The sequence below is a fragment of the Hevea brasiliensis genome, chromosome 14 (genome assembly GCF_030052815.1).
Source record: "Hevea brasiliensis isolate MT/VB/25A 57/8 chromosome 14, ASM3005281v1, whole genome shotgun sequence".
In the NCBI taxonomy this organism is placed as follows: Eukaryota; Viridiplantae; Streptophyta; class Magnoliopsida; order Malpighiales; family Euphorbiaceae; genus Hevea; species Hevea brasiliensis.
Genome location: NC_079506.1, coordinates 18450595 through 18473279, shown reverse-complemented (window position 1 = coordinate 18473279; position 22685 = coordinate 18450595). Strand labels below are relative to the sequence as shown.

Here is a 22685-nt window from a genome sequence, read left to right as displayed (position 1 = left end):
TCTTGCAGTTACAAGCGCACTAATTTGTGACCAAAAGAAAAGCTTTAATTTTGGTTTTACTTCTAAATGTGCCACTGATTAATGGAAGTTAAGATTTTACTGAACTGGCGCCATTTTTAGTTTTAAAAAATAATTGCCACCATTCATACTAAATGAAAATTTTATCATTTTTTATATGTTTTGTAACAATCGGGATTCAACTACTAGAGGAATTGTCTGCTTTGACCATAAGCCTCACGGTTTTGTCCCATAGGTGGAATGGAAAACTTCCCAGGAGGTCACCCATCCTAGGATTTCTCTCAAGTGAGCACGCTTAGCCCTGGAGTTCTTTCAACTCTCCAGGCCATTCCACCAAAAGGCACCTCTAGTATTAGTTCCCCCATCTTATATATCATTACTTTTTGAATCTAAGACCATCTCCGTGCTTTGCCGATGTGCGATTTGCCTAAAGGACCTTTCTCCCCCCCTTTCGAGACTCAGCGTTCTCGTTGAGGTTTGCCCCACCATCGCTCAAGAGGACACGCGAGTGGCTCTGATACCACTAAAATGTGACGCCCCTTACCCGTCTACAGTGTAGCCGAGTGATGAGTGCCACATTCAGTGCCGGAGCACCCTATATTGTCTTATCATATTCATTGTAAATTTTTTATATCATTTAAAAACAGGTATTTCATATGGGGAATTTTTATTTATTTATAATAATTTATTTCTATGGATACCCGGGCAGAGTCTTCTCTGTTTAATTGGCATCTGGCGGGTTCCACTAGTTACCTGTTAACAATAATTTCATATCTCTACATGTCATATCATGTCATTTCTGTTCATACAATCTCAAGTTCATTCATTCATCTAGAAATTCATATGCAGAAATTCATAGATAATAAATTACAAGTTTTCATTTCAATCTCAAAGTTTAATTACAAGTCCAAAATGAAATATATCATGACTAGACATAATGAACCAAAATATTAGTCTATATATGGGCCTTACCAAAATACAAAAGACTGGTGAGGTGACTCTGGTTGATGGCAGATCTGGTCGAAACTCTGTCCGAACACTATTGTGGCTGCTGCTGCTGTGACAGCTGCTGATCTTTAATACCTACGCGATGGAAAACCAACGCACTAAGCATAACGCTTAGTAGTGCATAATTTATAATAACAATAATTAAACAATTGAATTAATATCTGTGAATCATAATTTTTGGGTCTTTTACATTTTTATTGCTCTTTGGAAACAATTAACATTATCGGGATCTTTTATGATTACTTATTGTATTTTAAGTCTTAATTAATTTTTATCAGTGCCCAAGAAACCTATAACAAATTATAAAAGCTAGATGCATGGGTGTTTACTGGTTAGACAACCCTATGTCTGTCTAGTATATGTCTATCAGGCACGAGGCCAGCTGTCGGGCACAAAACCCGCTGTCAGGCTTGTAAAGCCAGAAATAAAGTAGGCACAATGGCCAGTAAATAGGCATATAGCCTGTAGAACAATTATACCAGACATATATTATCATTTCATGATTTAATCTATAAGCAGTACTGCTATCTGTGGTCCCTAATTGGTATACCAATCGATCCAAACTAAATAAATAAGTCTAGGTATACTATGGGCAATCGCACCTTGTTACATTTTTATTTTAATGTTCATATCACTTTATAGTGGGAAAATAGGTCCCACATACCTCTTTCAAGTAGTTTAGTGTTTAATAGCTTGTTAGGGTTAAATGCCCTACCATAAGATAATTTATCTCATGGACCATTCTTTAGTTTAAGTTTTTGTGTCTCATTTTTACCTATTCAATTGATCAGGTTGCAGCCACTATTTGGCCACACTTCCTTTATGGAAGTTGTTCCCCTATGTTTTATCTTTATTTTTCTTTTTGAATCATGCCAATTTGATTTTAATAACTCAAGTTATGGTCAGATAACTATAACTGACTCATTTCCAGATTCTGGTTCCTTAACTAGGCAGCTTTCGGACTTAAAGTTTACCTAATTAATGGAATAGCTTGCAGTCACTTTTAGGCATGGTGATCTCATAGAAACTATTGCCCTATGTCTTTTGGTCACTTAGAATTTTTAATCACAATTTTTCAAGTTTTGTGGAGTTATTTATGGCCAAATAACTGACCTAGGGTCATGTATCCTGTGCCAACAGGAGCTCAGTTCAGGAGAGTGATTGCAGGTCACTCTTTGAGGTTCATAAGTTCATAATTTGAGAAAGGTTCCTTCATAAGATTTGTTCCTCTATGTCTTAGGGACTCCCAGGTACAATTTCATAATTTTTCAAGCTTGGTATAGTGAGTTATGGTCAGTGAATTAACCTGGACTCTTAATCCTATAAAGGCAATAGTCAATCTTCAGGGCAGTATGTTTGTCCCTCTTTTTAGGGTCTTTACACTTAGAATTTGGTAAAAGTGTCTAAATCAATGTTGTAGCCCTAAGTATTATGTTTCCAGATCATATTGGCACATCTCAAATGGAATTTCCTAGTGGGAGTTATGGCCAAATGAACACACAGATATCAAATGGCATTCTGGGTTCAACTTAACATTTTCCAGATTTCAATTTCTAACTTTGGTTAATATTTTCCCTAGGATGCAATGGGTTTTGGAGCTTGGTCAAAACATAAAAATTGTTGTAATATGTCTTATAAAACTTTTGGCACTGGTTTCACTCAATTTCCAGCTTTGGAGACCAAGTTATGGCATTTTTGCCAAGACTGGTCACGCATACCAAAGGAACAGTATTTTGGACAATTTTTGGGTTGGTAGTTTTAGTGACTCAACTTGTGCTAATAATTTGATTTGGTAAAGGCAAAACTAGGTCAAGTGGTCTTCATGAAAAGTGTAGCCCTATGTCTAAGCTTTCCATTGATGTAAATTTTAGGTCATTTGGACCAATATAGAGAGACTTATGACCGAATAAACATGTACTGTTCATTTGGTCATTTTCTGGGTTTCAGTGTTTGGTCATCCTGGTTTGGGTAGAGAATTGGTCAAGATTTTGACAGAATTTGAGCAGGGTTCCTTCTTGAAAAATGAAGGTTTAGATGTCCCAAAATACTTCCAATTGTCCTCATACCAATTGGGGTAATACAAAGGGAGATATCACAATAAAAAGCTACTGGATTCAACAACAACACAACCTGCAAAAAATTCGCACTCCCAATTTCAATCTCCTCCTTCTTCCAAACTCCAAATAAGCATACATGGTACTTCTATAAGTATCAATCTCAACTCAACCAAGTCAATTTCAAGCATTTACATAAAGTCCCCACATCATATACGTAAACCATAATTCCAATCACCCAATTTACACAAACTAAACTCTTTTACACTTCTTATCTTATCAACTATTCAAACATCCTTATGGAACCATTTTTCATCATTTAAAAACAGCAAACCTCACAAGATTCATGGCTGCCAAAATTAGGGTTCTTCAATTTCTTTTTATTTATTTGCATTTTCATGGAATACTCACTCATCTCATCATTCTTACAAGATTTAAAGAAGAGGGGGAGTGGTATTTTTGCACTTACCTTGTAACCCAACTTGCAAACTTCAATTTTTCTTAATGTAATGGCCCGGTCCACTAGTGATATTGTCCGCTCTAGACCGAAGCCCCCTCACGATTTTAAAACGCATCACTAGGGGTTACGAACCGCCAACTTATAAACCCAGCATCTCTCCCGTTTTTTGCTGATGTGGGATTTGCCTAGGGTGTTACATGTTTGCCATCATTTAGTGGCTGGTTGAATTTTATTTTAAATTCAAGAATACCATTTCCTCCCTACATTGCATGTCACCTGTATTATGACACTGGTTGTTGGAAGAAAAACTTTAATCGTTACTCTTTTTATAGCTATGCCATTAATTAAATAATGCTTTATTGGCACTTGCTTGTGCAATATAATCAACGTCCCACCCATTGAAAATGGTGATATATAGATTTCTTTTGGAGCTAAATTCAAGTTCTTATATTTTGGAGAAAATCAATTATAATTTTTTTTTTGAATTCAAATGGATAAAAGTGTTTAATTTAAGAAATTAATTTTTAGAATTAATTGAAGGAAATTATATAAATTTAATAGGATTAAATTATTTAATTTATTATTATTATTTGTGATAAATGGCAAAGCTGGAGCATTTAAAATTATTTAGAATTTACTTATTCAATTTCAAGTGCCAATATTGCCTTTAGTCTTTCATTTTGCTTTTATTTATAAAGCTATAGACTTTAGCCTTTTAATAAATTTATGCATGAAAAAATATTTTTGCAAAATCCTCATATAAAGACCTTTATTGTTGGTCAAAATCAGTATATAAATCTCCTTATATAATGTGTAATACACACTTGACATGTAATTTTATTGAGAAATCTTGGATAAATTTACAACATGTCTTATCTGGATTATCTTCACAAATATGTTTGTGTAAGAATTATTTTGCAGATATTAAAAGCTAAAAATATTTAGAACAATGAACAAAGGCATCTAGTCAAAGGCTAAAAACCTCCAAGTAAAGGCTTTAAAGCCATGAAGACTAAAGATAGGCTTGAAGCCCCAACTTTGGCCACCATTAGAAGCTCAAAAGAGGCTGACTCAGGTGATATTCGCCTACAAGACTTGAAAAAGGCACTCAAAGACCTGAATAAGGGATCAAAGACATCTACGAGACACTAAAGACCTGAATAAGGCAATAAGACCTGAAAAAGGCTATGAGAACTAAATAAGGCATTAAAGACCTTAATTAGACACTAAGTCCTGAATAAGACACTGAGACCTGAATAAGGTACCAAAGACCTTCATGAGGGACTAAAGACCTGAATAAGGCAGTAAGACCTAAAAAAGGCAGTGAGACCTAAATAAGGCATTAAAAACCTCAATGAGGCACTAAAGTCCTGAATAAGGCAGTAAGACCTGAAAAGGTAATGACAGTTGAATAAGGCACCAAAGACTTCAATGAGACATTAGAGACCTGAATAAAGACAAGTAAGACTTGAAAAAGACATTGAGACCTAAATAAGGCACCAAAGACCTCGATGAAGCACTAAAGGCATGAATAAGGTTGTGAGACATAAAAAAGGCGGTGAGACCTAAATAAGGCATCAAAACCTCAATGAGGCACTAAAGTTATGAACAGTGAGACTTGAAAAAGGCAGTGAGACTTGAATAAGGCATTAAAGACCTTAATGAGGCACTAAAGACCTGAATAAGGCAGTAGGACCTTAAATGTTAGTGAGATTGAATAAGGCACGAAAGACCTCAATGAGGCACTAAAGACTTGAATAAGGCACCAAAGACCTCGATGAGGCACTAAAAACCTGAATAAGACATCAAATACCTTAATGAGGCACTAAAGTTATGAATAAGGTAGTAGGACCTACGAAAGACAGTGAGACTTAAATAACGTACCAAAAACCTGCAAAGACACTCTAAGACTTGCAAAGGCACTCCAAGAGTTACAAAGGCACTCTAAGATCTGAAAAGACATTTTAAGACCTGCAAAGGCACTCTAAGACTTGCTAAGACATTCTAAGACTTGAAAAAAAAAAAAAAAAAAAAACACAAAAGGCCTAAAAAGGCATCTAGGGTGATAATTGCGTATCTAAGACTAGAAAAGGCACCTAGGCAATATTCGTCCAAAAAGCCTTAAAGAGGATAATAAACCAATAGTTTGCCAAAGTTGACAGGCTTCAGTAGCCAATCTAAAGGCAATAGTCCACCATTTGAAAATTATTAAAGCAATAATTTGTCATTTACAATTTATCAAGACGACATTCATAAAAAATTGTAGGGCAACGGCCGAAGCTTCAATATCTAAATGAATCTAAAGATTCGTACTTGAGGGGAGGGGAAGACTAATGATATAGCTCCTATATATATATATATATATATATATATATATATAATTATTCTAGTAACTTGGGTTTTTGGATAGCCCATGACCGTAATTATATTAAATGGTTTAGTCATAAGATTCTTTCAGTCGGTTCAATGACTGTAAGAGCAACTCAATAAAAAGAAATAATCTTGATTAAAGATAAGTAATATTGGTGAGATTACTAAATATAACAATACCTATAATTATGTACCATAAATAAAAACATAATCCTATAATTATGCTAGTTAATAATATCCATATAATTACATATTTGACTTATTATAACCAATAATTGTTTATATCTTATGTAAAAAGATCATATCATCTATGGAGGTATGTTCTTCTCCTTAATCCATCTGATACACTATTCTTTCATATCAGCTCTAACTTGAGCATTAGAGGAATCTCACTGGAAACACCCTGGTCGACCTCTAACCCATTTGTTATCTATTTTGTAGGTCCATACCGATAAGAAATTTCTGTGGACCGCATCACTAAGAAATTAGAAAAAAATGTAATACAGAAAGCTTATAAAAACCAAGTTACACGATTTATTTTGCGGTCTTTTTCTATAAATCCTTTCTTTTTTCTTTTCTCTCCATTTTTTTTCTTGTGAGATTTTTGAAATAGTTATCAATGAATGTTTTCACTGATAGTTGCCTTTCCTCCTTTTTATTTTATTTTAATTTCTTTTACATTTTTCCCAATAATCTTCAGATCTATATCATTTTGGAATATATGTATTTGTCCTCAGTCTATTTTTATTAATAGATCTGAATTTTGTCATCTCATTTAGAAGGATTTAGTCTCATCTTCTATGAGGATTTGATATTTCTTTCATTATGAGGATCTACTTTTTCATTTTTTTTTTTAATGATGGAATTGGATGTTTTACTTTGTTATTTGGGTAGAAGCCCAATGATGGGAAGTGCATATTTTTCTCTTAATTAGGATATCAAAATTTGATGGTTTCCATATCAAACTCGTAGAAAGACTATGGAGTTGAATAGTGATAGATCACCGCTGAGTGGAGCTTACTTCTCACTGAATAGCCAATACGATCAAATTCTTTAAATTAAGATAATAATTATTATATTTTGTATAAGTGTTTTATTTTAAAACTTTTATACAAAATTATAGTAAAATAAAATTTTGTACTTCGTAATTATGTTCTAACTCCATCTAATAAAAGCTCCATTTTTATTTTCTAAAAAAAAAAAAATTGTAACTACGGTTATGTGCAGACTTATTATTAGATATTTGGTTGCAGAAATTTTTATTTTACATGGCCATAATTTTTTTTAAGTGAATCACTCTAAAAGTTTTTTAGTATTATGATTATTTATTAATTAATTTAAAAATATTAATAATCATATTAATATATTTGTAAAATTTGATTAATTAAATTAAATAATTTATTTATTAAATTTTTATATTTTTATCATTAATAAAAAGTAAAAATATCTTAATAAAGAGAAAAAAAATATTGTGAGAATATTACGCAGGAAAACTTGATAAAGGCTATGTGAAAATTTTATATCTTGTATGCTAAAAAATAATAGACCAACTACTTACAAAATGACAGTTGAAATTTAAATTTTAGGAAGATAATGGAGAAAAAGATCTCAACAACACTCACTCTCTACGCCATTTCTTTGCAAGTATTTAAGGATGGTGTTCTCGGTTGTCCAAGGCCGAAGAAGATGACTGAAGGCTGCTACACCCACCGAAAATGCCCGGTCAATAGTTGTTTGACCAAGAAACACCCTCTCTCTCTCTCTCTCTCTCTCTCTCTCTCTCTCTCTCTCTCTTCCTGTTTTTGCCTTTTCCCATTGTTTGCTCTCTCTCCTTCTAAGCCAACCAATTATATTCTCTCTACTCTCCCAATGAGAAGAACAAAAAATGCCCAAAATAATTTGTTATAATTTAAATTAAACCGTGGAAAAATTAAGTGCAAATTAATTAATATTATATTAGCTATTTTTTTAAAAAAATTATTATCATATGCACATACTAATTTTTGGATTGGTATTAAGAACTTTCAAAAGTCCATTTTATAATAATTAGTTTTATCGCTATAATTTATTTTTCCAACCAATCAACACAATCTAAATTTAAAGGCTAAATAAAAGATGTCATCAAGTATTGAATAAAAAATCATCTATGTTTTTCATTTAATAAATTTCACTATTGAGTTTAAACTTTTTTTCTTTTCTTTTCTTTTCTTTTTTTAAATATTGTTTTTCTTTTCTTCTTCCTTAAAAAAACTGAAATCTTATTCTGTTGAATCTTTTATTTTATGTTTCAGTTTTATCTGGCACGTTCATTCCTCCACTTTTGTAGGACAACTGTTTTTTTTTTCATAATATTTATTAAACTTTTCTAAATTCATTAATATAATTTAACAATTATATTAATAAAAATTATTTAAATTCACTACATTCAGTGTTGATTTCTAATATACCTCGTTTACAGATTAATTTTTTTTCTTCTCGTTATTCTTTATTTTTAATAATACTTTTAAATATATATACAATGAAATTAATATATTATTATAATTAATATTACTTTTAATTCTAATATATATATATATATATATATATATATATATATATATATATATATATATATATATATATATATATATATATATATATAAAGCGTTTATGAAAAAAATATTACGTAAATCATAAAATAATTAGAACACATTCACGCACAAGTTATAAAATTCATTATAAGCACATATAAATCCATGCCAAAGTCGTTAGAGAAAAATTCAAACATAAAGACTTGTCTATATGTGTATGCGTATAGATAAATCGATCCAACACGATATATAGCAATCCCAATTGTCTAACTCCAACATATGATATTGGAAAGGCAGCTGTTAGCTCCACTTGTTTTGCATTTATTTAGGGCATTTGTTTAGGAATTTTTGTGTGCATATCTGTTATTACCTTTTGTTGTATGATTCTGATACGATTTCGGTAGTTTAGCTTGATTAGGAACCTATTTGTTAGCTGTAATTTTTTATATATATCTTTTATTTTTGGGGCAATAAAGATCAGAATTCTCATTCCAAAATTCCTTATTTCTTTTACATGGTATCAAAGCCATGGCTGATGAAAAGAAAAATAAGAGTTTTGGATTAGGGAAAAAAACTTCTAGTTCTTACACACTGAATTCGAACAACAACCTAGGTAACTGGATTACCCAAGTTCAGTTGAAGGGCGAGAATTACGAAGAATGGGCGCGAGCTATGCAGACTCCATTGCGAGCCAAAAAGAAATATGGTTTTATTGATGGATCTGTCAAGCAACCAGCAGATGACTCACTGGAACTCGAAGATTGGTGGACGGTTAACTCTATGCTAGTTTCTTGGGTGTTTAACACCATTAAACTGACGCTTCGCTCAACCATCTCTCACATGGAGAACGTAAAGGATCTGTGGGAGGATATTAAACAGAGATTCTCAATTGGGAATGGTCCACGAATGCAGCAACTGAGATCGGATCTGACGAATTGTAAGCAGGAAGGTCAACCGATCGTGTCCTATTTTGGAAGACTCAAAATGTTATGGGATGAAATAAACAACTATAATCAGATACCAGTGTGTGCCTATGCAGGCTGCAGATGCAATCTTACCATTGAATTGGAAAGAAAATGTGAAGAAGAGAGAGTTCATCAGTTTTTGATGGGCTTGGATGAAGAAGGATACGGAACAGTGCGCTCTAATATTTTGAGCACTGAACCCTTGCCCAATTTGAATCGTGCCTATGCTATGGTTGTTCAGCAAGAGCGGGTGCGAACTATGACACAAACCAAGGAAGAAAGAGGCAATCCTATGAGCTTTGCAATTCGGGCAGGTGGTCGAAATTCAGGGGGGTATAAAGACAAATCCTCAATTTATTTTAATTGCAACCGAGAGGGACATGATGCTGAAAGTTATTTCTAGCTTATAGGTTACCAGAATGGTGGGGTAATAGACCACGTGGAACTTCTGTTGGACGAAGAGGTGGTCAAAAGCATAGCAATGGAGCAGGACGTAGCAAGGGAGGAGTTGCTCGTGCCAATGCCACACAAGCAACTGGAGTTAATGGTGGGAGTGGAATTGTGACAGATTCAGATCAAAAGGGTCTTAGTGGGTTAAATGAAGAGCAATGGGCTACTTTGCTGGGCATGTTGAATTCTTGTCAGAATGGTGGCAATGAGAGGCTGACAGGTACGCAGAGGATATTTCCTTGGATTATTGACACAGGAGCTTCTCATCATATGACAGGAACATTGGCATTTTTTAGTGAATCACGTGACATTGTGCCATGCTCAGTCGGGTTACCTAATGGAGAAAAGACCTTGGCAGTGAAAGAAGGAACTGTGTTGCTTGGAAGAGACTTGAAATTGCAACGAGTCCTTTATGTGCCAAATTTGAATTGCAATATGATCTCTGTATCACAACTACTTAATGATTCAAATTTGGTTATTCAACTCACTAACAAAATTTGTGCTATACAGGACCTAAATTCGAGGAACCTGATTGGAGCGGGTGAGCAACGCGAGGGGCTGTACTTTCTCAAGGGAGTGACATCGGTACATGCTTACAAGGTAGCTAATGTGGGGTTTTTTGAGCTTTGGCATAAGAGAATGGGTCATCCTTCTTATAAGGTAGTAAAGTTAATTCTAGAAGTTGGTAGCATAGTTAGGAAAACTAATAAAACTTGTGAAGTTTGTTTTAGAGCAAAGCAAACAAGAGAGATTTTCTTTTCTAGTGACAATAAAGCTGATGGTTGTTTTGAATTGATACATTGTGATTTGTGGGGACCTTATAGAGTCCCAACTTCTTGTGGAGCAATTTACTTCTTAACAATTGTTGATGATTACTCTTGTGCTATTTGGATATATTTATTGAATGGAAAACAAGAAGTAGCTTGTGTTCTTAAAAAATTTGTTGTGATGGTTAAACGCCAATTTGAAAAAAATGTGAAAATTGTCAGAAGTGATAACGGAACTGAATTTATGTGCTTGAAAGAATATTTTGATGAACAAGGGATGTTGCATCAGACTTCCTGTGTAGGAACACCTCAACAAAATGGCTGAGTGGAAAGAAAACATCGCCATATTCTTAATGTGGCAAGAGCCTTGCGTTTCCAAGCAAATTTACCCATAGAATTTTGGGGAAAATGTGTACTTACAGCCGGGTATTTGATTAATAGGACTCCATCTATGTTATTAAATGGTAAAACCCCATACAAGATGCTCTTTGGGAAAGTACCTTCTTACAAACACATTCGGGTTTTCGGTTATTTGTGCTATGTGCATAATCTGAATCGGGATAAAGATAAATTTGGTAGTAGAAGTCATAGGTGTGTTTTTGTTGGGTATCCATTTGAAAAGAAGGGATGGAGATTGTATGATTTGGAAACTAAAGAATACTTTGTATCAAGAGACGTGGTATTTGCTGAAACAGAATTTCCATATGCAAATGAGAAAATAATGGGTGATGAACTCATTAAGAATGGAGTTGAGGAGTTGGGTGATGAAGTTGATGATTTAGAGAACAACTTAGGAAAGGAGCAAGATGAAAGTGTGGGTAGAGAAAGTAAAGTGAATCCTAAAACGGAAGAATTGATCCATGAAAACGGTGAGGGAGTGGATAGAGGTGAAGTTGTTGAAGAGCAACTAGGTAGGGGACAAAGGGCCAAGCAACCTAGTGTTCGTTTGAAGCATTATGTGACAAACGCCATTAAAACAAGCCCCTCGATATGCTCACCTTCCCAATCTAATTCCTCAGGTATGCCTTACTCTATAGCACATTATGTGGGTTATGATAAATTCTCTGCACAACACCGATGTTTTTTGGCAGCCATTACTACAGGACATGAACCAAGCTCTTATGCAGAAGTAGTTAAGGATGAACAGTGGAGAGCGACTATGAGAAAAGAAATACAGGCTTTGGAGGATAATGGTACATGGACAGTTGAAAATCTGCCATTTGGGAAGAAAGCAATAGGAAGCAAGTGGGTATACAAAATTAAGTACAATTCTGATGGAAGTGTTGAATGATACAAGGCACGGTTAGTGATATTGGAAAATAATCAAGTTGAAGGCATAGATTACCAGGAGACTTTTGCTCCTACAGCAAAAATGGTTACTGTGCGCATCTTTCCTGCCGTTACGGCTGCAAAGAATTAGGAACTCCATCAGATGGATGTCCAAAATGCTTTCTTACACGGTGATTTGGAGGAAGAAGTTTACATAAAGATGCCGCCTGGATTTGCTTCTCAATCACCAGGGAAGGTTTGTAAACTCCGAAAATCTCTATACGGTTTGCGGCAGGCACCTAGATGTTGGTTTGCGAAATTGGATGCATCTTTGAAAGCTTATGGATTTTAGCAATCATATTCAGATTACTCTTTGTTCACTTTTCGAGCTAGGACTATTCAATTGAATGTGCTTATTTATATGGATGATCTTATTGTCTCCAGCAATGATGTTTCCGCTGTACAAAAATTCAAGAACTATTTGATTCGTTGCTTTCATATGAAAGACTTGGGGAAGATGAAATTTTTCTTAGGGATTGAAGTAGCCAGAAACTCGAATGGTATTTTCTTGTGTCAACGTAAGTATGCATTGGATGTGATTTCAGAAGTTGGATTACTGGGTTGCAAGCCAGCTAAAACTCCTCTTGAACAAAATCACAAGCTGGCCCTTACCGAGAGTGATGATGTAGATGACTCTGCTCAGTATAGGCGTCTAGTGGGACAACTTATTTATCTAACAATAACTCGGCCCGAGTTGTCTTATTGTGTGCATATTCTTGCTCAGTTTATGCAACAACTGAAGAAAGATCATTGGGAGACAGCTGTTAGAGTTGTGCATTATTTGAAAGGAAATCCAGGTCAGGGTATGCTACTGCATGCCAATTGTGATCTCAAATTGTCTACTTACTGTGATTCTGATTGGGCTAGCTGTCCTTTGACGAGAAGATCTTTGACTTGTTATTTTGTTCTTTTGGGTGACTCCCCTATCTCGTGGAAGACTAAAAAGCAACAGACAGTGTCTCGCTCATCCGCTAAACTGAATATCGCTCTATGAGTACTACAACTTGTGAACTTAAATCGTTGAAAGGATTATTGAATTCTCTTGGTGTGGCGCCTACTGAACCTATGAATTTGTATTGTGATAGTCAGGTAGCTCTGCATATAGCTGCTAATCCTGGCTATCATGAACGTACCAAGCATATTGAAGTGGATTGTCATTTTATCCGTGATGAGATATTGAATGGTAACATTCGAACAGATTATATACGTAGTTCAATGCAACCTGCGAATATCTTCACAAAGGCATTGGGAAAAGATCAGTTTGACTTTCTTCTTCACAAGTTGGGCATTCGAGATCTCCATGCTCCAACTTGAGGGGGGGTATTGGAAAGGCAGCTGTTAGCTCCACTTATTTTGCATTTATTTAGGGAATTTATTGAAGAATTTTTGTGTGCATATCTGTTATTACCTTTTGTTGTATGATTCTGATACAATTTTGGTAGTTTAGCTTGATTAGGGACCTATTTGTTAGCTGTAATTATTTCTGGGACAATAAAGATCAGAATTCTGATTCCAAAATTCCTTAGTTCTTTTGCACATGATTATTGTTCAAAGGGGAAGTACCTCAAATTTGCTCATTATGAAGTGTTGGCTTTGGAAATCTGATCAATGGTTATTTGCTCAGAAAGTACACCCACAACTTGAGACATTGTAGGCCTGAGAGTAGCAGACTGATTGATGCACATGATTGCTAAATTTAGCACAATGAAAGCTTGCTTCCTATCATAATTGGATAACTTGTTATCTACCAAATCCAGAATCCTTTTCCTGTTATGCAATACGCCTGTAATTACACAACAGAATTATTATCTATAATAAATATAATTTATAAATTTATACATAATATAAAAAATGGTTATTTCAGATTTATAATTTTTCAAATAACAAATAAGGATGAAAGTGACAAAGATTTTAATATTAAAATTGTTTTTCGAGTAAGTGTTCTAAGGCTACTGATTAAGGAACATTTAAAAAAAAAAAAAAAAGGCTAAGAAGCAGCTGAATAGGAATGATTTGCGATAAAATGAATAAGATCTTATGATGGTGATTAAATCCTATAAAAGAAATAGATTATTATTGCGGTACTGGATTCATTTTTAAAACTGCGAAGTTTCAAATTCAAGTTTCAATCTGTAAAATTAAAAATATTATTAACAATTTCTCAAGTAGTGCTAACTTCAAGGACACTCCTTACTTAGGAAAGCTCATATTAAATTAGTGACTAAAATTTGATTTGTTTGATTTAATTTTCCAACTGCACTTGAATTATGCTAAGCTTCAGGTAGCTAATTAATACTTTTGTGCATGAGCTTGGACAGGTGTTGATGCCCTGCCCATAAGTTGACGATTCCCTAAAAATTAGAAATGATTCTTTACTTAACTAAGATATCCAATACAATAAATAATTCCTTTGTGGAAATTCCCAACAGAAATAGCATTTCTAAATATATAAGAGATATTCATTTAATAATAAATTTATAAATTGAAAGATTCCAAACTTCTGAAAGGGTTTCTTAATTAATCAACGATTGCCTCAACATTGACAGAACAACTTGGGACCAATATTGCCAAAAGCCTAATATCATGGGCTCCTTGCAAAGTGGAACATTAAGTGAAATTGTCTACAAATAACTTTAATTATTGAAAGAAACGTACACATTTTGGGTATAAATTATTAATATCTTTCCACAATTCTTGTTTAATATAGCGGTTTATAAATTTTGTGTACTTGTGAAGCTATTTAAAAAAGAAGGGTTCCTAATTGCAACTGCAAATAATAATAATAAAGAGTGATTCGAGGAGGATCCTCTTGAAGAGGTTTTATAGTGGAGTTCGCTAGCTGTAAAGAGCAGTTCTGCAGTATCGAGCCAAAAACTCGCCTGCCTGCATCTGCATGCACTTATGCAGCTATTTCAAAAAGAATATATATAATAAAGGTATAGTTTTTTTTTTTTTTTTTTTTATAATTTGGGAGGAGAGTACTGTTAATGATTATTTAATATTTTCTATTATTTAAGTGGGAGGAGAGTACTGGATTGACTTGCCAACCTTGATCGTTCTTGCTCTTTGGGCATTACTCGGTTTGAAGCTCCTTCGATCGGTTTGAACAGTCTGCTTCTCAATGATATTTGTGGAGTTTCTCATCTTAGATTTTGTTTGATGTAATTTTGTATTTGTATGTTTCCTTTCTTTCAAAACATTAATAATTTAATGATAAAAAAGTAAAATATAAAGCTTGGAAATTGCATTAAATAAGCCATTTTCAGGACTCTCCTACATTTTTATATAAGGTATTGATGTTGAGCAAATCCTTACTTTGAAATATTTAAAATGGATTCCCTAAGTGTAAACACTTTCTATTTTTTTAATTTCATGATTTAATTTAATATATTAAGTATGCTATCAGCCTGATCAGTCGGGATATTATATTTCACATTTTTTTTTAAATTAAAAGTTCATTAATTTGCCAATTAATTTCTTTTATTTACTAGTAGCCAATCATATGGAGATACCCAAAGGTACATATGACATTTGCATGAGGTAACTGGCTAACATAAGCATTGAAATGAACCATGAAACCAACCCTTTTCTCTTTCTAATTACGCGCTGGCAATGGCGGAGCCAGAGTGATGCTTATTTTATCTCTGCGCGAATTATTATTTTTATTTTAATGACATAATTTAATACGTATTTTATATTTTATATTTTTATAATTATATTATAAAATTCTGTTGATTAAATTTTTAATTAATTATAATTTTATTTTAAATGTTTCTAAGTAAACAAATTGATTAATATATTGTTTTCTACATTATTTCTTAAAATTATTTAATGTATATTAATAAAAGAATAAATAAAATAGAAAAGAAAAGACAAATGCCATGTGAAAATTTTAAGACATGTTTTTAAAATAAAATTTAAATATTATAAATAAATTTTGGAGTATAAACTTTTTACCTTTTTTTTTAGCTTTTACTTTAAAAGTAATATAAAAATTTTATATTTTACATTATTTAATATTAAAACATATCCCTTAATTTCAAAAAAGAAAAAATCCCTTTATATAACAAGGATATTTAGATATTTAAATCTTATTCAGTTAAATCTTTTTCTTTTATGTCTTTTGCATTTTTCTTTTCTTTATTTCTGAAATTCGGCCAAAAAAAATAGAAACAAGAAATGTTGGCTTTCAGTTTTATCCCGTAAGTTCATTCCACCACTTTTGTAGGACAACTTTTTTTTTTTTTTAAATAATTTTTATTAAAATTTCCCAAATTCATTCATAATATTTAATAATTATATTAATAAAATTTATTTAAATTCACTAGTGATTTCTAATATACCTCCTTTACATATTATTTCTTTTTTCTCATTATTCTTTATTTTTAATAATACTTTTAAATATATAATGAAATTTTAAATATGTGTATATATAATGAAATTAATATATTTGTTGAAATCAGAGAAAAATTAAGTGTTTCTATTTGTATTTCACTGTACAAATTATTTTACAATTATTCTAATTTATACACAAAGACTAAAATCTAAATAGGAAAAAATAAAGGCTAATAAATATAAATATTCCCAATTTACAGCTAATGCACTAATTAAGGGATTCTAACACTCCCTCTCAAGTTGGTTCATGTATATTGCACATGCCGAACTTGCAAACTAGGGTATGAAACACCTTACAACTTAATCTCTTAGTAAACACATCTGTAGGCCTTAATCTGCATCTGTAAAGGCCTTAATCTGAAGGTGGCCATGCTTTGAGAACAAAAGTCCTTTCCCAGGTGTAGATCTTAAGTATCGTAAGTTGTGAAAAACTGCCTCTGAATGAGATTCGTGAGGATTATGCATATACTGGCTCACTAAACCCATTGCATATGTTATGTCTAGTCTAGTGTGCGAAAGATAAATCAGTCTGCCAACCAACCTCTGATATCTCCCTATATCTACTAATTTCCTAACTCCATCTTGCAATTTATGATTTGCTTCAATGGGAGACTCTGCTGGTTTACAACCCAACATTCCTGTTTCTTTCAACAAATCCAGAATATACTTCCTTTGAGAAATAAAGATTCCTTTATCTGATCTGGCAACCTCTATTCCAAGAAAGTACTTTAGCTTTCTCAAATCTTTGATTTCAAACTCTTGTGCTAGCCGCTCCTTTAGATGAGCTATTTCTTCCTTATCATCACTAGTTATTACAATATCATCCACATAGACAATAAATAGTATGATTTTGCCTCTACAGTGTTTTATAAATAAGGTATGATTAACATTACTTTGGCAGTATCCAAAAGAAGTCATTGCTTTATTGAACTTATCAAACCATGCCCTAGGTGACTGTTTTAAACCATACAAAGCCTTCTTCAATCTGTAAACTTTCCCTCTAGTTTTTTCATCCTCAAACCCTAGAGGAATTTTCATGTACACTTCTTCTTCTAAGTCATCATGCAGAAAGGTATTTTTTACATCAAACTGTTATAGGTCCCACTCAAGATTTGCTGCACATGATAGTGAAATTTTGATGGCTCATTTTAGTAATAGGAGCAAAGGTTTCTTGGTAATCTACCCCATATGTCTGTGTGAAGCCTTTTGCTACCAGCTTGGCCTTATACCTCTTAATTGAACTATCTACTCTATGCCTTACAGTGAACACCCATTTGCATCCAACTGGCTTCTTTTCCAATGCGAGAGTAATAAGTTCCCAGTCTCATTCTTTGCCAAAGCTTTCATCTCCTCCACCATGGCTGCCTTCCATTTTGGATTAAGACATGCTTTCTTCTAATCCTATGGGATAAAAAGCAGAGAAAACAGACAATTGAAAGGCTCTATAAGATGGAGACAAAGAATTATAGGAAATGAAGTTAGAGATGGGATGTTTAGTACTAGTTCTAACACCTTTTCTGAGAGCGATAGGAATTTCAAGATCATTATTAGAAGAGGGAAGAGCAGACTGAGAATCAAAATTAGACTCACCAGGAATCAAATGAGACTCATCACATATCTCAGGATGTCTAGGAATTGAATCTAGAGTTTCTAATTGATCAGTAGTCTCTTGCTCGATGGCTATATCTGTCCTGTTACGTCGAGTATATATTCTCAAATCTGGCCTATTCAGTTTCCCTTGAGATTTAGGTGACTCCCCTTAAGTATCATTGTTGGATCTAGGCTCAAAATTCAAATTCTGAAAATGAAGATTAAGAGATAATGAAGATGAAGGGAAATACACCTCTTCCTTCCTATACTCCCCCTGAGGAGGTGGATGAAAATAAGGTTCAGATTTCCTAAAGGTAACATCCATACTCACAAAATATTTTCGTGTAGGTGGGTGATAACACCTATACCCTTTCTGCGTACTGGAATAACTAACAAAGACACATTTGAGGGCCTAAGGTTCTAACTTCTCACTATTAAGTTTATGAACAAGGCAAACACACCCAAAGACTTTTGGAGGGATAATATATGAATTTTTACCTAGCAAAACCTCTAAAAGACTTTTAAACTCCAATGTCTGAAGGGGCATCCTATTAATAAGATAGGCAGCAGAAAGAATAGCATCCCCCTAGTAAGGTTTATGAATATTCATGGTAAATATAAGAAACCTAGCAACCTTAAGTAAGTGTATATTTTTCCTCTTAGATACCCCATTTTGTGGACTAGTGTTAACACAACTAGTCTGATGTAAAATCCCATGAGACTTCAAATATCTTGAAAGACTCCATTCATATATTGTGTACCATTATTAGTTCTCAGTATTTTAACATGAGCATCAAACTGTGTTTTAATCATTTTGTGAAATTACTGAAAATAAGAAAAAACTTCATTTTTCCCTTTCATTAAATATACCAAAGTTAACCTACTGCAACAATCAATAAAGGTCATAAATCATCTACAAATTGATAAAGATATAGTTTGAGTAGGCCCCCATACATCAGAATGGATAATCATAAAAGGAATTGAAGCCTTATTATTTATTGCAGGATAAGATTGTCTAGTATGTTTAGCAAACTCATAAGCATCACATACTAAAAATTCATTTTTGCATTACTTAAATAACAAAGGGTAAAGTTTCTCTAATGCAGTAAATGAAGGATGTCTTAATCTCCCATACCACTGAATAATTTCTTCCTCAACACCCTTAGATTGCCCCAACATAGCCTGGCCAACATAGTCATTTAGTAGATATAGCCCATCTTGCAGTCTATCACTGCCAATCATTCTCCCTATTATCAATTCCTGAAAAATGTAGTGAGTGGGGAAAAATTCAATTTTATAGTTAAGAGCTTTTGTGATAGAACTAACAGACAGAAGGTTAATTAGAAAGGTAGGCACGTGTAAAACAGAACTGAGACTTATAGTAGGAGTGCATTTAACAGAATCTGTTCCAGAAATATTAGATAAAGATCCATCCGCAGTGCGGACTTTTTCTTGGCTAGAACATGGAGAATAGGATATGAAATTATTCGAAGAGCCTGTCATATATCTGTTTGCTCCAGAATCTATAACCCAAAAGGAATTATTAAGATTGGCAAGAAGAGTATTACCTGAGTTGACGAAGTTAGAAGAGGCAACTGTAGTGGATTGCGATTCAAGCTATGATAGCAACTGCCTTAAAGTCTGTACCTCTTCAATGAAAAATGTCCCAGTAGTAGCAGTATCTTCAGAAGGATCTAAAGCCTCAGATACATTAGCTTGTGATCTAGCGGAGCCCATCCTTTTTCCTGCATGCCCTTTGGTTAGACGACCGTGTAGTTTCCAGCATTATTCCTTAGTATGCCAGGTTTTTCCACAATAGTCACAATGGAGCTGATCCTTATTTGATGGACCATGTGACTGTTCTCGTGAAGAATTAGTAATTAGCCCTGCCTTATCAACAGACACAGAATGAAGTATGACACTCCTTCTACTCTCCTCCTACTGAACATAAGAGTATGTCTGTCTCAAGGTAGGTAAAGTGTCTCTCTCAAGTACTTGGACTCGAATTTGATCATATTTCCCATTTATCTTAGTAAGAAAATCATAGATCCACTCTTTTTCAATTAGTTTTTGGAACTTAACTGCATCATCTGGACATGAGGCTTGAAAGTCCTAGTAGAAATCTTATTCCTGCCATATACCACTCAATTCTGCATAATACTAAGCAACAGTTAGCTCACCCTGTTTCAAATCACGAGCCTTGTTTCTAAGCTCATACACTTGTGCATCATTTCCAACTTGAGAATAAGTCTGAGAGACTACACTCCAAATGGTAGCTGCACTATCCAGTAGCAAATATCTATGAGCTATATGAGGTTGCATGGAATTGATGAGCCATGACATAACAAGAGAGTTCTCTGACTCCCACTAACTGTAGATAGAACTCATAGTTTCTGGCTTTTTCTTACTTCCAGTAATATACCCCTGTAGTCCTCTAGCTTGAATGAACAATAGACATGATCTAGACCATGCCAAAAAATTAGTTCCATCCAACTTTATGAGACTAATCTGTAAAGAGGGGTTATCACTAATAAAACCCACCTTTGTTTATGAGATTTTCTTCTTCCCATTAGCCATTTAAATAAAAATAAAGACAGATACTGTGTTGAAGAGAAACTCAAAAAAATAAAAGTGTAAACCATTTAAGGGAAATAGGTGGATCTAGCCAAAAATGGCACGGGCAAGGAAGACACCAGCAAATCTAGCCGAAAATAGCAAGGAAGACACCAGTAAGGAGAAACGGCCGAAAAATCTAGCCGAAAATGGCTTCACGCACCGGCGCGTGTGATTGAGGGTGTACCCCTCTGACGATGCATGAGGCCACGTGCCTTACCAAATGATGGCGATACTTCATGCTAGCGCCGGCGACTTGGGATCCTTCCTCCTTGGGTGGGCGGTAACACTCACCTCCCTCAATAGACCTGCCTTTTAGGCTTACCCACATAAACCCTAACTTTTCTAATACTGTTCACACCAAGAAAAGTTGGCTTAGCTGTGATACCATGTTGAAATTAGAGAAAAATTAAGTTTTTTTTATTTGTATTTCACTGTATAAATTGATTTATAATTATTCTAATTTATACACAAAGACTAAAATCTAAATAGGAAAAAATAAAGGCTAATAAATACAAATATTCCTAATTTACAGCTAATGCACTAATTAAGGGATTCTAACAATATATATATATATATATATATATATATATATATATATATATATATATATATATATATATATATATATATATATATATAATATTGTTATGCACTGTGGAAGCGTGTAAATTGCAAAGAAATAAAGCAAACATACAAAATAAAAAACACCAATATTTACGTGGTTTATTCTCTCAACATAGAGTTATATCTATAGGCATGTCATCTTTCATTATCAATAATAATAATAAATTACAAGATCAAAACTATACTATCCATAAATCTAATTAAATCTAAGAGATCACTCACCACTTATAGTAAATACATTAGTTAGTTCTCAAAGCTATACTACCCATAAACCTAATTACATCTAAGAGATCACTCATTAGTTATAGTAAATACATTAGTTAGTCTTCTCAGTCTTCTCTAGACATAACCCAATATATTTGTATTATAACTAAAACACTACAAAAGGTGTCTTCAACTACAGTGGACAATAATCCCTTCCTCTTAGATTATATCTTTTTCCCACCTTAAGCCAAAGCCTCTTTCCCTCCATGACACGGCAATAAGTAAGAGTCCCTCATTAATAGAAAAAACCACTCTCTATGGGTGAAGTCAAATAGCCTCTCTACCATTCTCCTATTTATAGCGTTTATTTACTCAATTTTAATCTGATTAGGAGTTTCACTCATTTTAGAAATAATATTAAAATAATAGTTCTATTCTATATAGGAAAAGGTCTCTCTCTAAATCCTACTAGGATTTTGAGTCATAATTCTAATAAATTCGCTATCAAAGAAAATAATTACAAGCACTAATTATGTTACTTTTATGTGGCTTGAATTTTGGATATGTCTTCATGGACCTGAATTGTGACCCGACCCGAAAGTTTTGCACTACGACCTAATTGGGATAAAAAGTTGCCCTCACGTATGGACCATTATAAATATTGTAATATTTTGCCTTTTACGTTAGAGTTATGAGATATTTGAAAAATACACTAGAGTTAGGGTTTGAGAGTTCTGAGTGATTATATCTTACTCCTTTTTTCATTATAGTTAAATATTTTATCTTTTCTTGCCCGTGGACGTAGATGTTATGGTCGAACCACATTAAATCATATATTATTCTTCTTCTCTATTCTATATTATATGATTATACAATTTGTGTATGTACCTTAGAATTACATGCTTATTATAACAAATTGGCATCAGAATTTTGTGCGCACAATTTAGGGTTTATGGATGGCATTGTCTTTAACAAAGTATGAGATGGAAAAGTTTGATGGCAGATTGAGTTTCAGTTTGTGAAAGATTAAAATCAAATCTTCCTTGATTCTGTAGGGTCTATGAAAGGCAATTGAGGATAACTTTCCAGAAGATATAAAAGAGGTGGAGAAGGTTGATATAAAGGAGAGAGCCTTAAGTGTGATTTTCTTGAGTGTCACTAGTAATGTCCTACGTGAGATTATTGGTGAAAGCTTAGCGTCTGCGGCATGGAACAAATAGGAGTTATACTCTACCAAATCACTGATCAACTACCTGTGTCTAAAG

The 22685-nt window shown here is 33.5% G+C and overlaps 1 protein-coding gene across 1 annotated transcript; it reads left to right on the top strand.

Annotated features, from left to right (window-relative positions):
- Positions 1-12094: 12094 nt before the first annotated feature.
- Positions 12095-12985, top strand: LOC131172817 (uncharacterized mitochondrial protein AtMg00810-like). Its single transcript, XM_058134354.1, has 2 exons — positions 12095-12187; positions 12284-12985. Exons 1-2 carry the CDS (start codon positions 12095-12097, stop codon positions 12983-12985), a joined length of 795 nt encoding a protein of 264 aa, XP_057990337.1.
- Positions 12986-22685: the final 9700 nt, after the last annotated feature.